Source organism: Falco punctatus (genome assembly GCF_963210335.1).
Source record: "Falco punctatus genome assembly, chromosome: 9".
Lineage (NCBI taxonomy): Eukaryota > Metazoa > Chordata > Aves > Falconiformes > Falconidae > Falco > Falco punctatus.
The window spans coordinates 19,480,707-19,502,053 of NC_137589.1; the positions used below are offsets into that span (position 1 = coordinate 19,480,707).

The following is a 21,347-nucleotide window of genomic DNA, read 5'->3' on the forward strand; positions in this document are numbered from 1 at the left end:
AAAACGACTCATAAACCCGCACAACGTCACCGGGCTTTAGAAAACGACTTGTAAGCTGACGCACCGCCAGCAGGCGAGGCGAGGCCAGCGCCAACTGCCGCGGCAGCAGCGGGCGCTGCAGAACGGCTGTGGGGGCACGGGGCGGGGGGGGGGCACGGGGCGGGGGGGGCGCGGGAGGGACACGGGGGGTGCGGGAGGGGCACGGGGGGGGGGCGGGGGGCGCGCGGGAGGGGGGGCGGGGAATGCCGGAAAACGGGGATTCGGCAGGCAGCGTTCCGGTTCCAGAAAGAGGAAGCGTCGCGTCCCGCCCCTGCATCCCTCCCCGCATCCCCCCCCGCCGCCCCGCACACCTGCGCCCCCGCCGCAGCACTTACGGGGGCACCGCAGGGCCCCGCCGGCTCCTTCCCCACAGAGCCGGGCCCGGCCGCCCCGCTCCGCCCCCCCGGGGGTGGCACCGGCCCGGCCCCCGGGCGGTGTCACCTCCCCGCCCGCCCCTTGCTGCCGGCACCGCCGCCGAAGCCTGCCCTCACGCCTTTTTCTTTACCCTCCCCCCCCCCCCTTTTATCTTTTTACGATTTTTTTTTTCTTTTTTTTTTTATTTCCTCTGCCTCCACCTGGCCTCTCGAAGCTGCACCGCAAGCAGCGCTGCCCCCCGCCCCCCGGTTTACAAACGAGAAGCGCTCTCAAAATTGGTGCGCCTGGCTCACGGCACGGCCATGGCAACGCTTTCGCCAGGACTTGGGTTTTGGTGGATGTCACCGAAGTGCGAGCACCTGGTCCCCTCCTGAGGGTATGAGGGTGGGGAATGGGGAGCATCTTCTGTAGGATGAGGGGCCCCTGCCAGAGCCAGGACACGGGCTCCTCCTTTACTCACTTGGCTTCCTGCAATGCCCCACTAGGATTAATTTCATTGTAAAGCTCTCACTTTCCTCCAAACTACACTTTAACACTTGCCCCGAGGGCACCATGGGACTGTGAAGGAAAACATCACTAGCCTTCCTCTCCCTCCTCTTTCCCTTCTTCCCTCCCCAGAGATGGGTTTGGCTCCTTGGCATGTGGGCAGCCACACATGAAAAAGATAAACTGGTGAGGCCCCAGCTTTTCTGCAGCCCCACTCCAACCAGACACGCTTTGCCAATTTGTTTGCACTTGTGCTGGCCATTAGTGGAGTTTTACATCTTATGTTTCCAGTTGTCAGCTGTTTGCCTTTAGCCTTCCCCATCTCCACTATTGCAGGTAATTATAACCAACCTGGGTCTCTTCCTTGCGTTTTCCTCCATTGCACATATATCCAGCCTTTCTTCATCGAAGCAAAATAAGCCTCTGTTTATTCGCAGAAGGCCCTGAGATGGTCCAGTCTGGTTTTTTTCCGTGTACAGCTGCCTATGGGAGAAATAACAGATAAACCCAGACAGCTCACCTTCCAGCAGCACCAGTGGACACACAGCTGGCCACCGTCTGGGGGCTGGGGCCAGCCATTACCCATCTCCAGCCTCTCTGAACCTTCAAGGAGAGCAGATCAGATGGCTTTTGTCACCCAGATGTTAAAATAGCTCAAGAAATCTGCACGCTCTATTTTCCACCCCCTTCTTTCACTAGCAAAACAAGCAGAAGCACGCAACCAACCCACTGGCAGTGTGCTGAAATGGAAAGGCTTTAGAGGGGCACGAGTTTCTCTCCAGAGGTTTCTCCTTGGGATTTTCATCCACATTGACATGCCAGGCTGAAAAAGCACCTGAGGAGATGGCACAGCCTATCCGAGTCAGTAACCCATCAACTCAGAGGGATTCGCCTGATATTTCTGACCTGCTGCCGTCTATCATGTCAAAAAATCCACTGCTGGAGAAGAGCCTCAGATCACATCAGCACAAGGGACCGTGAAGGCCGAGCAGGGGAAATGAAGCCAGTCCACGCTTAACCGAAGGCGCGACGGCCCCTTGAGTCAATTTTACCCACACGCGAGAGACCCTCTGCAACACAGACCCCCACATGGGCTCAGGGCAGGTTTTAGGGACACCCCTGTGCTCAAAGCAGGGTTCAGGCTGCTTCCCTCCACCCCAGCCCCAGAATACAGGGCCAGCGCTGGTCTGAAAGCGGGGTGAGCTGTGAAGGAGCGGAGAGGGTATCATGGCTATCCCATGCCATAGGACATCTATGGGCATCCATAGTACTACTTGCCCTTGCCACGCTAGAAGCATAATGGAGCAAAGGGCGTGCAAGTAATGGTTAAGAGATTAAAAAAAATTATTAACCAGGACTTACAGAGCAGCTGCCTCCACCCCTTGGTACAGCTTGATGTGCACAGAGCAGCTCACGGTAAGTGAATTGTAAAATCCAGCGGGACTGGCCCAAAGGAAATTTCCTGAACACACAATGGAAAAGTCAAGAGACCCTGACGTGCGCTGCTCCGGTGCTCCTGGGCATCCTCTCTCCGGATGAATAAATCTGTCAACACTTAGTGATGGCACGGCAGTGACTTTTGAATCTGTCATGGGGACTGAATTTTATGTGTATAAACTGCAGAGAGGATTTGGGCCAGCTTAATTTTAAGGGGAGTTAGCAAGCTGGGTATTTCTGTAGGAGGACATCAGGTGACTCAGGCAGCAGTCAGCTGAAGCTATCCACAGCTCTGGGCCCTTGGAAACATGGGCTAGTGCAAAAGGTGCCCAGCAAAAGCAACTTGGCAAACAGGTTAAAGGAATGAAGATGCAAAGAAAAAGTTACTGCTTCTGAGAAGGTATCTGCCCCAGCATAGTATTTGGTGCTGGAACGCAGGGGAGCAGTGTGGTGGAGGCGGTCCCCAAGGGAGTGATGGGGCAAGGCAAGGACACAGAAGAGCAAGGTGGGGGTTGGAGGACAGGGGTGCCCAAGTTACATACTACAGCTCCATACTCCTTTCCCCGCTCCCCAGTTAAGCACCCTGGGCCTGGTCCTTGCTGGAAGGGGCACTGCTTTCTGCAGGATATCCCTCAGGGAAGGAAATTAACTGCTTGATTATGGCTTAGCCCACGAGACAGTTGTAGCACTAGTCTCCTGTCTTGTAATCATCCATGCGAGTCCAAAACAAACCATAAATCAATCTTTACAGCTTACCTCCATTAGGGACTCCGACAGCAACATCCTCCCACTGCCAGCGTTGGGACACCTGAGGCATCGGACCCAAAAACAGGCTGGAGGGGATGCACAAGGGGATTCCCATGCTGCTGCTCCAGCCAGACCCAAACCCCTGCAGATGCTAAACCCAGCAGGAACTGGTGAGTGATGAACGTGAGAGGAGCGAGCAGATTGTTTCTCTTTTTTTTTATTAGACTAGGAAATATAATTTATTGCATAAAAATTAATTTGTTACAATAGGAATGCTAAACTTTATTTACAGTTCTTTAGTTTACAGAATAAACAGATGTGGTTTTAGAGGATGCCACCAGGCCCATCCCCTGGACATATAAATATGGAAACAGATTGCAGAGCAAGAGATGGACACTGCCAGCATGACACGGACCACGGGTCTGCCTTTGCTAAAATGCCCGGACGGAGAAATCTCTGGTCACGGAGGGAGGCGTGAAGGGCTTCTGGGAGCTGGCACCCATGGGAGATGGGCACAGGTGCTCAGAGGACCAGGGTGGGGGGCAAACCCTGCCTCCTCCCTGTCCCGCTCCCGATGCAGGTTCCCTGGTCTGAAAAAAGGGGAGAAGCTCCCCAAACATGCACTTTGGCGGATCCAGGCAGCTGCTGCCCGCCAAAAGGAAGGGGAAGACAAATGCAGATGGATGGGGATGGAGGCAGAGGCACCTGCGGATGGGACGGATGGACAGACAGGTGCGTGTGCCGGTGTAGTGGTCTGTGAACCAGAGACAGTGAGAATGACAGCAAGAGAGATTCAGATGCAACCCCAAAGAAGAGGATCTCATCTCACAGAGAGCACTGCGGCACTGAGAAAGGAGCCCTATAAAACACCAGCAGCCAGTTTGATCTGTCAGCTCTTAATGTCTTTCCAAATTTGCTTACTCCCTCAGCTCAGAGGTGGGGTCTCGGGTATCAGATGCTCGAATGCAACGTAAAGGATGGATAAAACCCTTCATTACATGATGCAGGAGCTCACCCTGTAGAAGTCTTCCCATCCAGCACAAATGAAAAACAACCCCCCTCTCCCACAGCATTGAAAACCCAGCAAGAAATGAACCCAAGAGACCCCAAAACACAACAGGGACTGGCTCTATATATTCAATCACTGCTTCAAGAACTGCTGAAAGGAATCATATCTGTGCCCGAGCAATACTGAAAACTCCCCCTGAGCCACCCTGCAAAGGCAATGCTCTCACTGGTGGCAGGGCTCCCTGAGTTTGCTCTGGTCCACAGAGTGCTTCAGGATGCTGCAGGCACCTTGCAACACCAGTCCAGGGCTTCGCAGCCAGGACACTGCACATTGCAGCCTGAAACAGGACCTGCTCTCAGACCCTGCTCTTAATACTTCCACTGATGGAGAATCCACAGCCTTGCTGTGTGATCTAGTCTAATCCTGAGCTTACCATCCCCTACTTTTTTTTTTTTTTTTTTTTTAAACAGACATATTTCTAAGATAGAGCACTTACTGAGTAACTATTTCTATCTGCAGGCAATCTAAATTTTTACCTTCATTTAGACACCGTATCTTTGTAAGGAACCTCACTCCTGCCTACCCCTTGATTACTTTCTGTTCATCTCACTTCTCCATCATTTATAAAAAGTCTATTACAGGGGGGAAAAAAAGGAGCTGCAATGAGAGGATGGAAACCCAATCGCTGCTTATGATGCTGTCCCTCACATGAAAATGCTCAGCCTGGCTTGCAACTTGGAGATACCAATGTCTCCCTCCCCGAATTCCTGCTGAAATACTGCATCAAAACCCAAGATCCCAAAAATGATGCAGTTTGCAAGGGGCTGCATCCTGGCCCACCAGCCCTCTACTCTCCCCGGACCCCTCCACAAGCTGCTTATCACCTCCCTCTGACCCCCAAGCCCAGTGCTCACTACAAAATCCTGGTGGGTTTAAAACATCCCTCCTTTGGCCTGTAGGTTGGTAGGTTGGTGCAGGACTTGAAATCTTTGGTTTGTACAGAAGTTATGTAAATGAAGGCGTAGTCATCCTAAAAAGCTCCCCCAAACGATGCCAGGGAAGAATTCATTAAAAATACCCAGATCTGGACACACTCCCCTGCCAAACCCTAAATGAAGGGCAGCATCCCTCATCTCTCCTTGAAGGAGGAGGTGGACCCCTCACTCCACTGGGCACTGCTGCCAAGGAAAGGGGAGTTTGCAAGGAAAAAACTCTTGGGGAGGGTCTCAGCTGGCCCTGAACCAGAGGGGCGTAGAGGCACTTCACCCTACGGACTTCCCGGGGGTCCCAGGACATGTAAACACGTTTTTCTTGACTTGAATCACACTCTTTTCCCTACAAAAGCATGTTCATTTAAATCTCTCTCTTTGCCACCCTGACCATAGCAACGCTCTTGCTCTCACACACACAAAAAAGATTTATAAATCTGTCTTTTTTTTTTTTTTTTTTTTTTTTTTTTTAAAAAGGACTCATCCAAAGATCTGGATAATAAATTATTTGCGTTTCCTAAGAAACTTTTTTTTTTCCTTTTTTCTTTCTTATTTGCCTTGTTATGCTGTCTGAAGCTTTTGACAGAAGCTGTTCGCCTAGATTGTACTTGTCCCTTCAATGCAGAAAGGCTATTAAAGGAGGAGGAGGGGAACCCAAACAAAGGAGAAGGAAAGCCCCCATCCCGACTTGAGAAGCCCTAATTCCTCCCCAGGCCATGAAGAGGAGGAGGAGGAGGAGGAATAGGAATGCTGTGTAACACTTGAATTGCTTGTAAACGCTGAGGATGGGTCTCTAAGGCTGACAGTGATGCGGGGAAGGAGGGAGAAGCAAAGGCCTCGGCCCTTCCTCACTCAGCCACTGCCCGGGGATGGATGTGCCTCCCTCCACCGTCAGGGAAGAGTCTCCCCCTCGCCCCCCATTTCGTCCTCCCGGCCCGCCAGCTGTGGGGAGGGAGCATCATCAGCAGTCCCCCTCTGTGGCCATGACCACCAGCATTTCGCTCTTGCCCATCTCTTCTAAGGCACTGGCCAGGGTGTTGAGATCGCCGTCGTCTTGGTGCTCGGCTTCCCATAAGTCCAGGAGCACCCCGGTGGGGCTGGCTTTGGTGGCAAAGTAGTTCAGATACCTGCAAAGGGGAAGCAGAGAGGAGGTCCAGGTTGGTGCGGTGCCCTTCAGGAATGCAACATGAACCCTGATGGAAATGCTGTAACACAAATGTCAAAGCCCTTGAGAAACTGTCTTCAATTTTTATACAGTGCTGGCATTCACGCGAAAGCAACACAAGCTTTGTTTTGCTGAAATTACCCTCCCTGCCTTCAGTCCCTGAAGGTGAAGCTAGGCAGAAACGGCACAAACAGATGCATGAATACAGATGGGTATAACCATGCATAGCTATATCCATATTTACGGGTCGACCGATATGGCTGGCCATAACTTAGCTGGATGCATGCAGCAGGAAGGGAGCACAGAGCGAAGCCCCCATGCTCGGGGCACAGGAGGGGAAAGCAATGCATGGAGAAACCCACCGGTCCATGGAAAGTTTCTGGGCGAGAAGCCTCCAGTCGTTTCCCCTGGAGTTGGGAGCATCCAGGCTGTTGCAGATCTTCTGCCGGATGGAGAGGGGGATTTTGAAGGCATAGGGTCCCAGCTGGGCGGTGGTGGCACTGCTGTGGTGGGAGCACAGGGTGTCGAAGGAGCTGGCATGCTGCAAAGGGAAGGACGGGGTGAGATGCTGCACCACAGGGTAGCTCCTGAGCGTGTCCCCTTGCTGTCCCCCTGCCTCCCCACTGCTCACCTCTCCCAGCGTGATATGAAGCTGGAAGATCTGCCCTTCCCCTTCCACCTGCCGGACGCAGATCTTGCAGGTGAGCTCGGTGGAGGCCTGGCTGTACCTCTCCAACGTGAAGGTGCAGTGCAGGGCTCGCTGGCTGCCGCTCCAGATGTGATAGAAGGGGATTTCCTGTGGACCACAAAGCACGGGCTCAGCAAAGGCTCCCGCAGCTCCCTTGAGAGATCAAACCTCCTCCAGCCACCCCACGGGGATGAGACAAGACAGAGGGACCACACAGACAGCATCCCACCAGGAAAGATCAGAAACCTGGTCCCCCTTCCTCCTCCATCCCTCTAGGAGACAACTCTGGAGACAAGACCAGGGCAGTCACAACCCCGTGGTGCCTGGCTGAAGATTTTGTCCCTGGTCTGGGACGCTCGCTGCCCCCACCTCAGCCCCTCACCTGGTACTTGGCCAGCAGCTTGCTCCTCCACAACGCATGGGGGATGTCATGGATGGAGAGACGCAGGTTGTGGTAGCTGTCCTTGAAGGGCAGGGACTTGGGCTCCTCCAGCAGGTACCCGCCCAGTGTTCGCTCCAGCTCCAGCACCTCCTGCGGGCAACAGGACAGGCAATGTGAGACCCAGGAGAAGAGCAGAGGCTGCTCCTCTCCCTGCTCTGTACCCAAAGCCAAGCACGTTCCTGCCAAGAGGAGCCAGCAGCAGCAAGGCCAGAACTTGTCAACTCATCTCACACACCAGCTCCACCTCTAACTTGAATTGTGTAACGCGAGCATCTGTACATGCCTCTGTACTCCTCAGGCAACGCAAAGGTCCAACACAAAGGTCGGGCACTCTCTTGAAGAGTGCCCACTCTTTTTAACACCATCCCACTGTTACATTAGTCACTCCTAGCAGAAAAATATGATCCAGGAGCCAGAGCACTGCCTACATCTCCACCTAGAGGCACTACAGCAATCCTGACGCCACAGGACAAGTCACGGAATTAAAACAGCCACTGTTTTAATTCCACACACCACCAGCCACAGGTGGTGGTCCAGGTGGCCAAAGCATCACAATTCAAGCTTCCTGTACTGCACTCGATGTCAGCACAAAACCCTCCCAGGAGGGGAGAAACATGTCTCCACGTAGGAATAACAGGATCTATAGAAAACTAAGGCAAATCACAGCAGCAAGTGTTTTTCTGCGTGGCAGAGAGAAAACCCACCCAGCAGCAGCAAAACCTCTCCCGTAACGTCTGCAGAAGTGGTACCTAGTACAGGAGCTAAGCAACATCCTCACCGTTTCCTTCGGAGAGGGTGAGGAAGGACAGAGAAAGCAGTAAACACGCTTATTATTTCACTGTGGTCACTTTGCAGGCAGTTGCTTCAGGTTGCCTGCTCCCCAGGGCCAGGCCATCCAGAGAGGCATCAGGCAGCACCCTGCCACCATCGCAAACAGCTTTGGGAAGCAGGGGCAGCCCATGCTGGTGTCACAACGCGATGTTACCTTCAGAGCATCTGGCGTGTCCTCCAAGCAGTAGACCTTGAGGCTGTACTCCAGTGAGGTGCAAACGGTGGGGGCAAAGATCGCCAGCTGGAGCCTCTTGATGGCTGACCTGGAGTAGGACTCTCCCACGAAGACGTAGGTGCCAAGCTGGTCTAGCAAAATGTGGCAGGACTTGGCTTCCAACTGGCAGTAGCAGGGAGTGTTGAGGGTCTCTTCATCCAGGGTCACAACTTCCTACAGGGAGGGATGGGAAATCAAGGCTGGAGGTCAGCCTGCCGTCCAGAGGGTTGTGTTGCAGAACGCTAATGGTCTTCGCTGGCTGCAGGGGCTGGGTTCCCACCTTACCTCCCAGTTGCCCTGGTGGGACTGAGTTTTCAGCTGGTAAATCCAATCCGAGGAGCTGACATCAGCACAGTGGGGAATGGTCAGGACGACGGGGCGGCACAGGAGCAAGCCAGTGGGTCCGCAGGTCACCGCTGGGCTCAGCACTGTCTGCGTGCCTTCAGAGGGCAGGCTGGAGCGGGGAGAGGGGACACCGGTTGGAAAGAAAGTCTCACGGCAGCCAACAAGGAACAAAAGCACGGGCAGTGCAGTGTGACTTACAGGGTGCTCTCTGCCTTGTTGAGGACCAGGTACATCTCGTAGAACTTCCCCTGGGGGATGGCCCCATGGGGCACCAGCAGGCTCACTCCTAGTATGGCACACACAGGCGTTAGTCACAAAATGAGGGACAAACTGCCAGGGAGAAATCACCCCTCCACCCCAGACAGCAGTGAGCTAGGGCAGCCCAGAGTACCCTGGGAGAAACATCTCCAGATGTTCCTTAGCTGCACCACCTGCAGGGAGGAGCCAGGCCACTGCATTAGGAAGCAAAACCACAGGATGGGTCTTTTTGCAATGCCCTGAACTGATGGCAGGGCTGGCCAGGAAAGTCCCAGGAGGCTGTGACCTCCAGCGTGAGAAGCCTGGCTTGGGAATGGCTTGCTGCCTTCCTCCCCTGAGCCAGCTTTGCGATAGAAAAGGACCACTCACAGCAGGCAAGTCTGCTGGAACAAGACCGACCCCTTGATCATTCAGCAGCCAAACATGCCCTCTTCCCCAGCCTGGGGCTTACCGGTGCCCGGTATGGTGAGCCTTCCTCCCAGGTAGCCAAATGTGCCACTGGCACTGTTGCCATGCTCCCGGGGCAAGCTGAGGAGATGCTGGGAGCCCAGGGCTTTGCTCCGCATGTTTGTGAAGTGGCCATCCCTGGTGTTGTCCCCTGGGTAGGTGCCGGTGGCAGGGACACTCCCAAGCAGGTCCGTCCCATCGTGGAGCCCCGGCGAGGAGGAGTTGTACACCTTGATCTTGAGGTTGGGGAGGGGGTCGAGCAGGGGGGAGTTGGTCATGGGGATCTTGTCAGAGGAGTCCTGCAGGGCGTACATGGGGCCACGGTACACCCCCGCGCTGGCCGTCAGGTCCGGCTGCATCGAGGGGTGCAGCAGCTGAGGGTTATCTATGGGAGCAGGAAACTCAGATGGCATGGAGATGGCAGTGGAAACAAGGGGGTGTAAAAGCACTGCTTGACTGGGAGAGATGCCTGTGAAAAGCCCTCCTCGCTCGGCAAGGAATAGAAAGCACGTAGGAGGTACAGTGGGTACAGCCTGGGCTACATTTGTCCACCTTCCACCAGGCACTTGGAAGGGAACTGCTCAGCATTACGACTAAGCAAGGAGCAGCACCCCACAGTAAATTCCCACCACGTCTGCTTTGCAGATGCTTTGCCCTGTCTCCCCCCATCAACACCTGACCACCACCACGGAGCTCTCAGTTTCCAAAAATCAGCATATTCCCCTAGAAAATAGGGCTGGGGGTCTACCAGGGACCTGTCCCCTACTGTGATTTGCAGCCTGACCTTCCTTCTGCCTGGGCTTGAGCTGGCAGGCAGGACCCACACGGGCTATGGCTCTTACCATGCCGGGAGGTCTTGAAGTTGACAGGGTGGAAGCCTCCAGTGAGAGCGGCTGATGAGTCTGTGATGTCCGTGTCAAAGTCCCGGCATCTCCTCCGGTACACCACCACTCCCACAGCCATGAGGATCACGATGAAGACAAAAATGGCCACCACCAGCCCAGCATACAGGGCTACATCACCTGTGGCCTCCAGCACTTGGAGGGATTAAAGAAACAGAAGTGAAAAAAGGAGCACCAGAAATGCACGTCAAGCCCCACCACTGCTCCCCAACTCTACCACTACCTCAGGACGCAGGCATGAAGGGGAGAATGTGTACTGGGCCTGCTGGAAAGGCTGTGGTAGGAGGATGGAGGGTGTTTTCTAAGGAGTCCAGAAGTCAAGAGCAATGCCAGAGAATAAGATGGAGGGGAGCCCCTCAAACCTTTGGAGGACACCTTGCCACAGCACGTGCAAACTTTACCTGAGTACCAAGAATCCCAGAAACATTAAGGTCTGCTAATCTGAAGCTATCAGCCCTCACACCCTGACAGAGATGACCCTGAGGGGTAAGCGTAATGCCCGGCCATGCATGCCATATATGCACCTGAGCTGTGCATCCATCCAGAAAGATCGAGAGTCACTGTATCTATATAGACACCTCTCAGCTTCCCCATCTTCCCATCCCCTGCCACAAGGCTCTTATCTTTAAACGCCTGGTATAGCTTGGATATATCTGCCCAGAAAGGAGAGGGATAAAGAGGGAAGGCAGAGCATGGTAAAGCGTCCAGCAGCAGCAGCTGAGCACGCTCAGCCCACCCTTCTCTCCTCCCTTCCTCCACACCTGCCTGCAACTCTTTCTTTTTTATGGTTTTGTGCTGGAGTGAAGCCCTGTCCTGAGCCTGGCAACCTCAACCGCGTTAGGCTTATGACACTGCTGGGAGGTGTCACCTCATCCCTGAGTCTCTCCATCCGGCTGCCAGAAACAGGAACCCTGCTGTGCCCTGGGACCTCTAACTTGAGGAAAAAGTCCTTGTGGGGAGGTGACAATGCCTGGAGTAGCTTTGGTGGTGTGACATCGGCTGCATCAGGGTGCACCCAGAAACTGCAGGCAGCAAAAGGGGGATGGGAGTGGGAGGGCAAAAGTGGGCTGTATATTTATAGCTTCAAGCAGAGCATGTGATTTAATGTACACAGGAGTTCTGGGGTGGGCTTTAGGCGCTCCTTCCTCCCACCCTGCCCACCCTGCTGAGGAGCCCTACCATGGGTGCAACAGAACAGAACCAAAGCAATGCCTCGCAAAGAAACAAAATGGCCATGAAATGAGCACTTACGGTGGCTTTTGGGTTCGCTTAGAACTCTTTTATCTGTTAGGGAAAACAAAGTTAGAAAACAAAAGGTGAAGGTGGCAATGGTGCAATGGGGATGAGATGAAACAGAAGGCAGGGGAGGAAGCCAGCCCGGGGGGCATGAGGAGCCCTAGCATGGTGGGGAGGGACTGGAGAGCAGCATCATTCCCCAGGGCATGCAAAAGCCAAGTAGAAGCATGGTGACAAGGACATTCCCATGGCCAGACAGTCCCCGGGGTGCATGTCCCCAGCTAACTTTGGGCATTTCTGGCCATGGCAGCATAAAAGGGGACAGTGGTGTCACACAGCAGCAGGTGGCAGCATCGGCTGCTCAGCCTTCAACATGCCCACTCAGCGTAGCAGAACCTTTATTACCATTATTGGGCTTTTTTGTACCTGCTGCTCCAGAGCTCCCGCTGAGCAATGATCCAGGCCAGGTGTTTTCATGGTGAGGCTGAGAAACCCCTCCTGGCTTGCCCCCAGTAACCACGACCAGCCTTATTTCAGCAGAGACCCCAAATCCAGCACCATTTCAGAAGGCTTGGTGGGACATTTAGATCCCACCAAAAATCCCCAAACCTTTCTTTCCACTGGGTAAGAACTAGCTTTGAAAGGGGTGAATCCGGTTAAAAAAAACCTTGTTAAAGACACGATGTAAAAATTAGGTGCCTTCCACAGCACTGCCTGCCCCATCAACTTGGAGGCACTGCCAGCAATAGTGTGGCCATGTGCCAGAGCACCACGGCTGCTGGCATCATCTGCGGCACCAGTCCTGTCCACCCTCCTGCATACTCACTCTGCATGCAGAGCCCATCGGTGCAGTTTTTGGAGTCGAGCAGCACGCCGCTGCAGTCCTTGCCGCCGTTGCGGGGAGCTGGGGCGGCACACTCCCGGCTGCGCCAGTGGGTGCACTCAGTGCTGCACGCTGACCACTTGCTCCACTCTGTCCATGCTCCATCCACTGCGGGCCACCAAACACAGGCATGTCAGTAAACCCCTTGGCACGGCCTCAGGGCTTGTTCCCCAGTGCTGGGATCCCTCCAGCAGCAGAAAGGTGCCAGCGCCCATCTCAGGGCTTCCAGAGACCTCTGGGGCACATTATTCCAGCAAACCCAGCCCCTGTCTGGGGAGGCTAAGTTGCATCTCTGCAGACATCTGCAGCTCTTTCAAGTCCTGGCAGACTGAAAGATGCTTTGGACTGGTCTCCTGAGCCCCTCTCTGCTTGGGGTACACTGGGAGCACAGCTGGGCTGTGTAACCCGGGGGACGGGCAGTGTGGGCAGGCCAGTTCCCGAACCTGCCTTACCTGGGCAGAGGGTGGTGCAGGTGATTTTCTGGAAGGGCTGCCCATCACAGAAGGAGCCACCGTTCAGCGGCGCAGGGTTGGTGCACGTCCGGGTGCGCTTCTGCCAGCCCCGGCCACAGCGGTTGTTGCAAGGAGACCACTCAGACCAGGTGGACCAGCCACCATTCACTGCACGAGGAGACAGACAGTTTTAACACATCAATGGAGCCCATTTCAGCAGGATCTGGAGCTAAGCCTAGGGTTCGCTGAATCCTCTGTTCTTACATCATCTGCAACACGCTGGAACAGCTCACCCTCACGAAAAGCAAATCATGAAACTCCTTCTCATGTCACATACTCCATGCACAAGGTGCTCAAGCCTGCTTTGGTCCTTTTCCCACTTCGCAAGTATTTTTGCATCTGGCCACAACAGATCTTTGGTTTCATAGCAAAGTTCAGCCAAATGCAGCTTATTAGCTGCTTTGAGAGTCAAAGCGATCTGGCTGGGTTCAACCTCCCCTCACCTTTGTACCCAACTGAGAAGGCTTGGAAATACCTGCAGCCTGTGCAAGCTGGTAGAGGTTCCTGTTTTGCAGACATTGGCTATTGCCTAATCTAATGCAATGCTCTGGTGGGGTTTACTCCTACCACTCCCAGGAAGTGCCTGTATTTCCCCTTGGCTTGGAGACAAGGTCATCAGCAAAGGTCCCCTCCCCAAGAGCAAGGGCCACTACCGTAGACGATGACAGCGGCTGTGGTGCTCCGGCGCTTGGCCACGATGTTCTTGGCCATGCAAGTGTAATTAGCAGTGTCCAAGAGCCGGGCCTGCTTGATGATGAGGTTGTGATCGATGGTGATCAGGAAGTTGGTGTCCTGGGTGGGATCGATGACATCCTCATTCCTCAGCCATTCCACCTGGCAATGCAAAGGAAGGGGTGTGTAAGGATAGTGATTAAGCTGAACAACAACTGAACACTCAGTCATGGAAAACTTGTCACAGGTTTCAGTGGAAATGCCTATCCCACATGCTCCCCACCATGAGGATCTCCAAGGGCCCCAAAGTTAAGCTAAGACACAATTGCTTAACTAGGCTGTTTGAGAATGGCGCGAGCCGATGCCATCACCAAGTGCAGGTGTGGGCAGAAGCAAGGAGAAACATCAGGTTGGAGGAGCTCAATTCACCAGCCATAACAGAGAGCAAAACCCCCCTGGACCAGCCTATGACGTGCACTACAGCCCTCCCATCTTCATCACCAACACCACCGATACCCTCAGCACCACAACCACTGACTGGCCAACCTTGCCTCTGAATATATTTATCTCTCCTTGAAAGCTGGGCCAAACCAGGCCTGGCAGGGGCACCTTACTGCTGTTTTGGCCAAGGATGTGACGTTGTGGCTACCACCAATGCACACCTCCTGGGGGCTGACAGAGCTGTGGGCAAGGGAAGCACTGCTACTGTGCTAGGGAAACCCATCTGTATTGACCTCCCCAGCCCTTGGCTTGCACTTGTGACTGCTCCCCTTCAGAAAAATCATTGGGTGCCCCCTTGTTAGATCTTCCCTCTAACGGGTTAATGGCATAGCAGGAAGCATGGGAGGGCTGGGTTGAGCAGGTGCTGAGGTTACATCTGTTATTAGATGTCAGAATAGCAGGTCCACTGCTCGATATAAACAATTCTGCTGAATAATGAAAGCTGACGGTCTCAGCACGAGGCCATCCATCACAGCTGCAAGCCATCTTGCAGGGATGTGTGCTGTCTCTCCCCAGGACGGGAGGGGACACCCCACTGGCCATTTATTTGACTGCTGAGCTGCTCACCTCAGCCTGCGGCACCCCTTCGGGTGGGCGGCACTGCAGCAGGACCTCATGCTCCAGCGGGACCTCCTTGCCCAGCGGCTCCTGGTCGAAGTTCTTCCGTAGGTCTGGGAGCGAAAGGAAAACCCAGGGGTTACCAGCCCACTGCAGAAACAAGGCAACCTGCAAAACCTTGGTGGGGAGAGAGCATCACCTGGGCACCAGGGGCCCACGACTAGGGAAGTCCCTCTGGCACAGCACAGCTAAAGCAAAACATGTCCTGGGAGGAAGGAGCCAAAGCAGCATCTTTTCCAGGATGGATCTGGGACAGCACATGCTGCTCAAAGATGATGCCTGTCCTCCTTCATGTGCTTGCAAGCTTAGAACCCGTCCTGTATTTTCCTTTTGGGGCTAAACCTCAGCTTAACTATTGTTTTTTCAACCCTCCCGTTCCCTTTCACCTCTGGACTCTGCACCAGGACACTTCTTTGTTGAAGGGAGAAAAAATGAGATTTACACAACAGCTCCAGCTCCCACGTCAGTGCCAAAATGAATCCCCAAGTATCAGGGCTATAGGGCCTTGCTGCTCACCTCTGCCCCAGTCGGTCCTGGCTAAGCCCCATCCCCAGACCCGCTGGAAACCTGGCCATCACACTGGAGCCGAAATAGGGAACGGATGCTACTGAAAAGCCAGGCTCACTCAGCAAGGGGCTGGCCAGTGCTTTGGGGAAGGGGGAGAGGCAAGAAGCCCAGCAGAGCCCCCAGGGACGTGGGAGATGTGGAAGGGTCCTGCTCCAGAGCCTTGAAAGGAGCACGAGCATCACTAGATGGTGCTGCAACCCTCTGCTACGGCACCCAGCCCTCTACAGCTGCGGCTCCGCGTGCGCGGGCAGTGATCCCTCGGTTCGTTCCATCTGCTCGGCTGTGAGAAACACCAAGCCCTTGGCTGGGGCCGGACAAATCGGCTCCCTCAGTAGCCAGCCCTGTGCCTCGTAACATTTTCCCTGTTCTGACTAAATCCTTCAACAGCATAGCTGATTCACCAGCCACCTCCGTTTTGGATAATGTGTTGGATTATTAGCCCTCTAATAGCAAAATCTGTTTACAACTGGGGAAGCCTGGCTGTTCTCCTATAGCTTTGCCATCTCATTTGCTAAAAGAGCAAATTCAGCCGGGTAACAGCCCGATTAACTCACCCTTAATCAGGCTGACACCCGCAAACAGCAGCTTAGAGAAGTGACATATGACAGCAGGGGCTCCAGGGAGACTGAGTCGCTGATTCAGGCAAAGCGTGCAAGGTGCTAACCGTTGGGTTATTAACGATAATAAAGCACTGGGAAGAGCTGAGCACGCTGATGGGCAATGCGGTATTAACCCAGGTAGTGCCACAGCCTCTCGCCCAGGCAGGTAGGAATGATGCCTGCTCAGAAGCAAAGGTAAAGCTGTGATGGGGTCCTAAGACCAGGGCCATCCAGCAAGGATGGGTCATCTCCAACTGACCAAAAAGCCCTGCTTTCAACAGGGAGCCAAATTTTGGATGCTGCCAACCCCCGCTCAGCTGCACCCACTGTGTCTCAGAGGTCCCAGAAAGCCAGGAATGAACAACTTGGCCACTATTTCAGCTGGTGTTGCTGACAGAAGCAGCACACACCTGGCTTGACAGCACTGCTTTTTCATCCTGGGATCCAGGGTCACACCTCAGGCTTTGCAAACAATTTCTGAATCAGTGGACTGTACCCTCTGGGACCCTTTTGGGGCCCCCAAACTGGAAAAGAAGGTGGGAGAAGGATTCATTTGAACTAAATTAACAGACTGAGCTGAAGCAGTGCAGGTAGGTGAACACAGCTCTTGCAGAGGGAGCAGGGAGCGCTGTCAGAGGGGTCATGTCTGGGCAAGCACTACACATCCTGGGCACTTACATGCTATGCGGACGTATGCCCTGCGGCTCTTTGTGGTGCCTGCGGAGCTCCAGGCCACACACTGGCACCAGTAATCTTCTAAGCCGAAGAGCTCCTCCACCTGCTGCCGGGAGACCTCGATCTGCACCTCCCGCACCAGCATCCCTGAAAAGCGACAGAGGGATGGCATCAGCTCAGCAGGAGCACTTGGGAGAATGGAAACCGAAAGGGGCTGGTGGACACACAAAGCTCAAGGATAGAAGCAGCAGGCTGGAGGCATCTCGAAGGCATCTGGGTTTGGCACCTCTTCAAATCAGGGAGACTGTTCCCTCCAGAGGGTGACTTGGAGCTGAAGCCAAGGCAATGGCTCATGTAGAGGAGTCTTCTCTTTTTATTCTTCCACAGTCTGGCTGGGCAGGACCAGGAGCTCTTGACCATTTCCACAGGCATCACTTCCCTCACCATCCCTCTTCCCTTGGCACCAACATCCCCATCCCTGCCCAGACCCTTTCCCACCCCCCAGGGTTGAAGGATGCCTTCAAGGCTTTGCTGTGGGCAGAAACCATCTCTGTCAGCTGGCGTTTAAAGACAGATACAACAAGACAAATAAAAGATCTTAAGGAAATCATTCAACAATGATGATGCTTCATGCCCACTGACTCCAAAAAGGGTTATGTACCTCCAACAACCCCCCAACGCCCCCGTGAAGTCTGCCAGGACACCTTGTCTGTGGCAGGGGTGCAATGACAAAGGTGGCACCACCACTTCTAGGACACAGTCCCCTGGACCACAGGATGCTGAGGCTTGCCTGACACATCAGCCCCTTATGGCATGGCTGTTGCCAAGGGCAGGAGGGACTCGGGGCTTATTTTTCCTTATTTTAAGCAATACCTGCCCTTTTTTTGCAGCTTCTATTTACAAAAAGGCCTCAATTTCACGGTGATGGAGAGCTGCATGCTCCCCAGCTGTAATTTTGTTAGCTTGCTCCCAGTGCTGCGAGGAGCAATTACTGTCTCGCTGCCACCTTCCCGCAGAAGAGCTGACAAACACGCACCGAGGAAATAGAATTTATTTTGCCACTATTAAGGGGAAAAATAAAAAGAAAAGGCATTTGGGCCAAGCACTTTTGGAAAACTCTGGGCATTTTAGAAGGACCCAGGATGGAGACGGCTTGAAACCATCTCATCCCTCTGGAAAACCTTAGTGGGGTGGGGGTTGAGCTGCCTTGAAAGTTAGGGAGCATTCCGCAAATGCCCTGCTATCCCTGTAACCCCTGAAAGCAAAAAAGACTACCCAAAACTGTAGACTCAGCTTATGGCTCACAGGAGTGACTATTTAAAGGGCTTGCAGGCATTCAAACACAGCCACTCTTACTGACTGTCCCTTCTCGCCCACCTGAATTATCCTCTCTGACTTGGCCTATTTTTGCTTTCTTCCACATGAAATTGTTTGGATGAGACGCAGTCAGCGCATTACTGATGCCAGCTCATTTAACATACGTCATCTTAAAAGTTGTTTTGTTTTTTTCGTGGTTTTTTTTTTTTAAAGGTCCCTTTTTCCAAGCTTTTAACTGAGGACACTTTAAAAGCTGCGAACACCTAACCATGCTAACCAATCGCTTTGTGGCCAGCTCTCCCCCGTGCCCTTTGTAGCAGCTTTCCCTACAAACGGCAGGCACTGTAAATGCAGATTTTTTTAGCACAGTAAACCATTTTGGTTCCAACTCCTTTTTTCTTAGGGTAGCTGCTGGGTATATAAGCACACACCGGCACAATTTTACATGCACGGCATCACCTCCACGCTGATGGTATTGTCGGCTTGTTCACTGATAGCAGCAATACCATGTTTGAAGCCTGGGTGAAGGTGGCGTGCACCATTTCCTCCCGAAATTGCTGGCACATGTTCTGCATCTGCAGACTGGGATCTGAGAGGGAGATGCTGGTCCAAAGCAAATGAGTCCCTCCTAAAACAGCGTAAGCTCCTGCTGCACAGATTTTCTGCTCCCTTTCTGCTGTATTTTCTCCAGCCTGTTTTGCTCAAGAGTTATGTGAGGCAAGTTACTTGGTAAGGGGGATTCACCTAAGAGGTGGAGCAAATAGTGGGGCCAAGTATACAGTGCTTTTTCCATGCTGCACATCACTAAACCATGAAAATCCCTGCTGCAGGATTCTGGGACAATCCAGAGGAGAAATGAGTCCTAACAGCATTTAGACAAATTAAGAGGGTGGAAAATCCAGTTGGAGCTGGACTATACTACTAAGATATTGCCACTGGACAAGGGAGTCCCTAATCATGAACTGCAGAAAGCTGGGAGGGTAACAAAGCAGGGTCCATCATTCCCTCCTTGTCCCGGTTCAGTGCTCTTCCCCCAAGCAACCACCATTGCCACACACACGGCAAATGAACCTTTGGCTTGACCCAGCGTGGCCATACGTTATAGATAAATTAATAACCCATCAGTGAAGGTTGCTTGGTCAGTAATCGGCAGTGACTTTGCCCTAGACTGCTGAGGATTTCAAATCTGGCCTCCATGAGAGCTGGGAGGTGGAGATGCACCCTGAAAAAGAGAAACAGTGCTGCCAGTCTGCCCGACAGCCTCAGGGAGAAGGGGGACAGCCTTCCTGCACGTTTTTCACCATCCTTCACAAAGAGATCCTTTGGAAGAAAACCACCTCAGGAACGGATGAAGCAACTTTAGGAGGAAAGACTCAAAAAGCTGCAGAGAAAAGAAATTATCTTCCCTTTGCAGAGCAAGTTCAGAGATGAACCCAAGCAAGGACTGGCTCAGGGCTAGCACTAGATGAAGAAACGAGGAGATGCCAGGGAAGAGCAAGGCTGTGGAAAAAAAAAAATCATAGGGACCAGAGGAGACTCTGTAAAAATACTTGTGCTCCTCCAGGCTGACAAAGTCTCTCCTCTAAGCCCAGCCTGCCTTCTGGGGCCAACACTGCAGCAGTTCAAAAGGCCACCTTGGTTTAAAGCCCTCCGAAGATGAGGGATGCCACATGCTCAGGGATTTGTAGAGAACAGACCTTACATGGGAAATGTGATTGATATATCCAAGCCTCACACCTTGTTCTCATGCCGGGATGTTTCAAAGTATGGGACAAGCAACTCTGCAGAGTCCAACCCCATGGAATAAGACACCTCCTAAAATCCCTAAACCACCTTCTCACCGCCCACCGCCCCCTCCCTCCTCACAGACACACATATTTCAGACAGACAGCAGCTGACTTGTCCTTCGAGGCAGGGAATAGTTCATCTGCCATTAAAAGGCATTTCAAATTCTACCTGCAAATGTTCTCACTATCCATTAAACATCTAATCCCTTTGTGAACCGGAGTAAGCTACCAGCCTTTGCCATCCCTCATGGCAGTGACTCCTACGTGTTGATTAGGCATTTTCTAAGGAAGAGTTTCCTTTTCATTAATCACTTTTAAATGTGCTGCCTTTCAAATCCCATTTAACAACCTCAAGTTCTGCAAAAGGGTAAGTGTGCAAAGCACATGCTGATCTCCCCAAGCTTCTATATGGTACGGTGACCCATACCATCATCATGCCTTCATCAAAGGTCTGGAAAGGGGCAGCTCCTCTACCAAAATTCATTGATGATATGGAGAGACAAGCTGTGCATGGACCAAGGAGGTAGAAAACACACAAAAGCAACCTCATGAGATTGCAGTCACCTGGGAATGATAAAAATGAATCAGAGACCTGTTGGTCTACCTGGAGGAGAATCACCTCCAGCATAGATGTGCAAGAGAGAAAAAAGCAGGAGTGCCTGGAGAGAAGAGAGGGGAAGGGCAGGCAGGGGGATGCCAGGGTGGCTTTGCTCACCGGTGACCTCGTCCAGGCTCTCCTTGGTGACGTGGTCGTTCTGGTTGACCCACTCCCCGTTGCACTTGAAGTAGATCTGGGTGGCAGGGTTGGCACGGCAGATGAGCTCCACCGGCTTGTTCTTCACGATGTAGGCATCCTGTGGCTCCAGCAGAAAGTGAGGGAGGGTCTCCGCCGGAGCTGAGGGGAAGGAGTCGGGCAGCACATCGCTGTACTCCAGCCCTGCCAGGGGAGTGAGAGGGTTGGGAGGTACTCTTAGTCCCATTGCAGCAGGGATGTAACTCCTGCCTAAGTTGTTTCATCCCTCCTTCTCCTTCCCAGGACTGCCCTGCGTACAGTGGTGTCAACAGTTCTTGCTGAGGATGCTTGGAAAAGCAAAAGAGGGCTGGAGGCTCCCAAAAAACTACGAAAAGCAAATCTCTGCTAGCTAGAGAGCTGCTGTTGTGGAGCGCACCCTGTTTTCACCTGGGTACCAGCCCCCTCATCCATACCCTGAGCCCTGGGCAATCCTGCTAGAAAACACCATGAGGAAAAAATCCAAACAAGCCAAAGTCCAGGGATAGTGACAGGGACACAGAGAGGCTCCAGAGGGGCTGGTGTCACCCATGCCAAGCCTCCCTCCTGCAGCTATGAGGAATGCACAGGCATGCTCAGAGCAAAATGATGGCAGGGGTTGTGCTGGGAATGCTGACCACAACCCCAGCACAAATCTCACACATCCCCTCTTTGGTGGAGCCGTGTTTGGGATCTCACCCCCCCACACCTCACACACACACACCCATCAACTCTTGGATCTCAGCATCACACAGTGTGGGGGGGACACCAGCAGCCTCGGCTGGTGCAGCCCCCAGGAACTTGCCATTTGCCCACCACAGGTGAGCGATTGGTTCC

General features: G+C 53.3%; 2 protein-coding genes across 8 annotated transcripts in view; both read right to left on the bottom strand.

Annotated features, from left to right (window-relative positions):
* Positions 1 to 21,347, bottom strand: part of SLC29A3 (solute carrier family 29 member 3) — a 174,405-nt gene that overhangs the window by 12,209 nt on the left and 140,849 nt on the right. The window contains exon 1 of one of the 3 annotated variants that reach the window (XM_080401353.1): positions 375 to 3,198. The exons of 1 other annotated variant lie outside the window; for it this stretch is intronic. The gene's annotated coding sequence lies outside the window, so the exon portion shown is untranslated. Of the gene's footprint in view, positions 1 to 350; positions 3,199 to 21,347 lie in introns of those variants that run through there. One more of the 3 variants, XM_080401354.1, reaches the window with a different exon arrangement.
* UNC5B (unc-5 netrin receptor B) overlaps positions 3,291 to 21,347 on the bottom strand; it is a 94,722-nt gene continuing 76,665 nt past the window's right edge. For 4 of the 5 annotated variants that reach the window (XM_080401296.1, XM_080401297.1, XM_080401299.1 and 1 more), the window contains 15 exons: positions 20,457 to 20,678; positions 16,641 to 16,784; positions 14,746 to 14,849; positions 13,659 to 13,839; positions 12,946 to 13,113; positions 12,437 to 12,601; positions 11,626 to 11,658; positions 10,315 to 10,509; positions 9,477 to 9,857; positions 8,966 to 9,053; positions 8,708 to 8,876; positions 8,363 to 8,596; positions 7,318 to 7,467; positions 6,610 to 7,043; positions 3,291 to 6,209 (listed from right to left, as the gene is read on the bottom strand). In XM_080401296.1, the coding sequence (XP_080257422.1) occupies positions 6,044 to 6,209; positions 6,610 to 7,043; positions 7,318 to 7,467; positions 8,363 to 8,596; positions 8,708 to 8,876; positions 8,966 to 9,053; positions 9,477 to 9,857; positions 10,315 to 10,509; positions 11,626 to 11,658; positions 12,437 to 12,601; positions 12,946 to 13,113; positions 13,659 to 13,839; positions 14,746 to 14,849; positions 16,641 to 16,784; positions 20,457 to 20,678 (2,834 nt within the window). In that variant the 3' untranslated portion in view covers positions 3,291 to 6,043. The remainder of the gene's footprint in view (positions 6,210 to 6,609; positions 7,044 to 7,317; positions 7,468 to 8,362; positions 8,597 to 8,707; positions 8,877 to 8,965; positions 9,054 to 9,476; positions 9,858 to 10,314; positions 10,510 to 11,625; positions 11,659 to 12,436; positions 12,602 to 12,945; positions 13,114 to 13,658; positions 13,840 to 14,745; positions 14,850 to 16,640; positions 16,785 to 20,456; positions 20,679 to 21,347) is intronic. The other variant, XM_080401298.1, reaches the window with a different exon arrangement.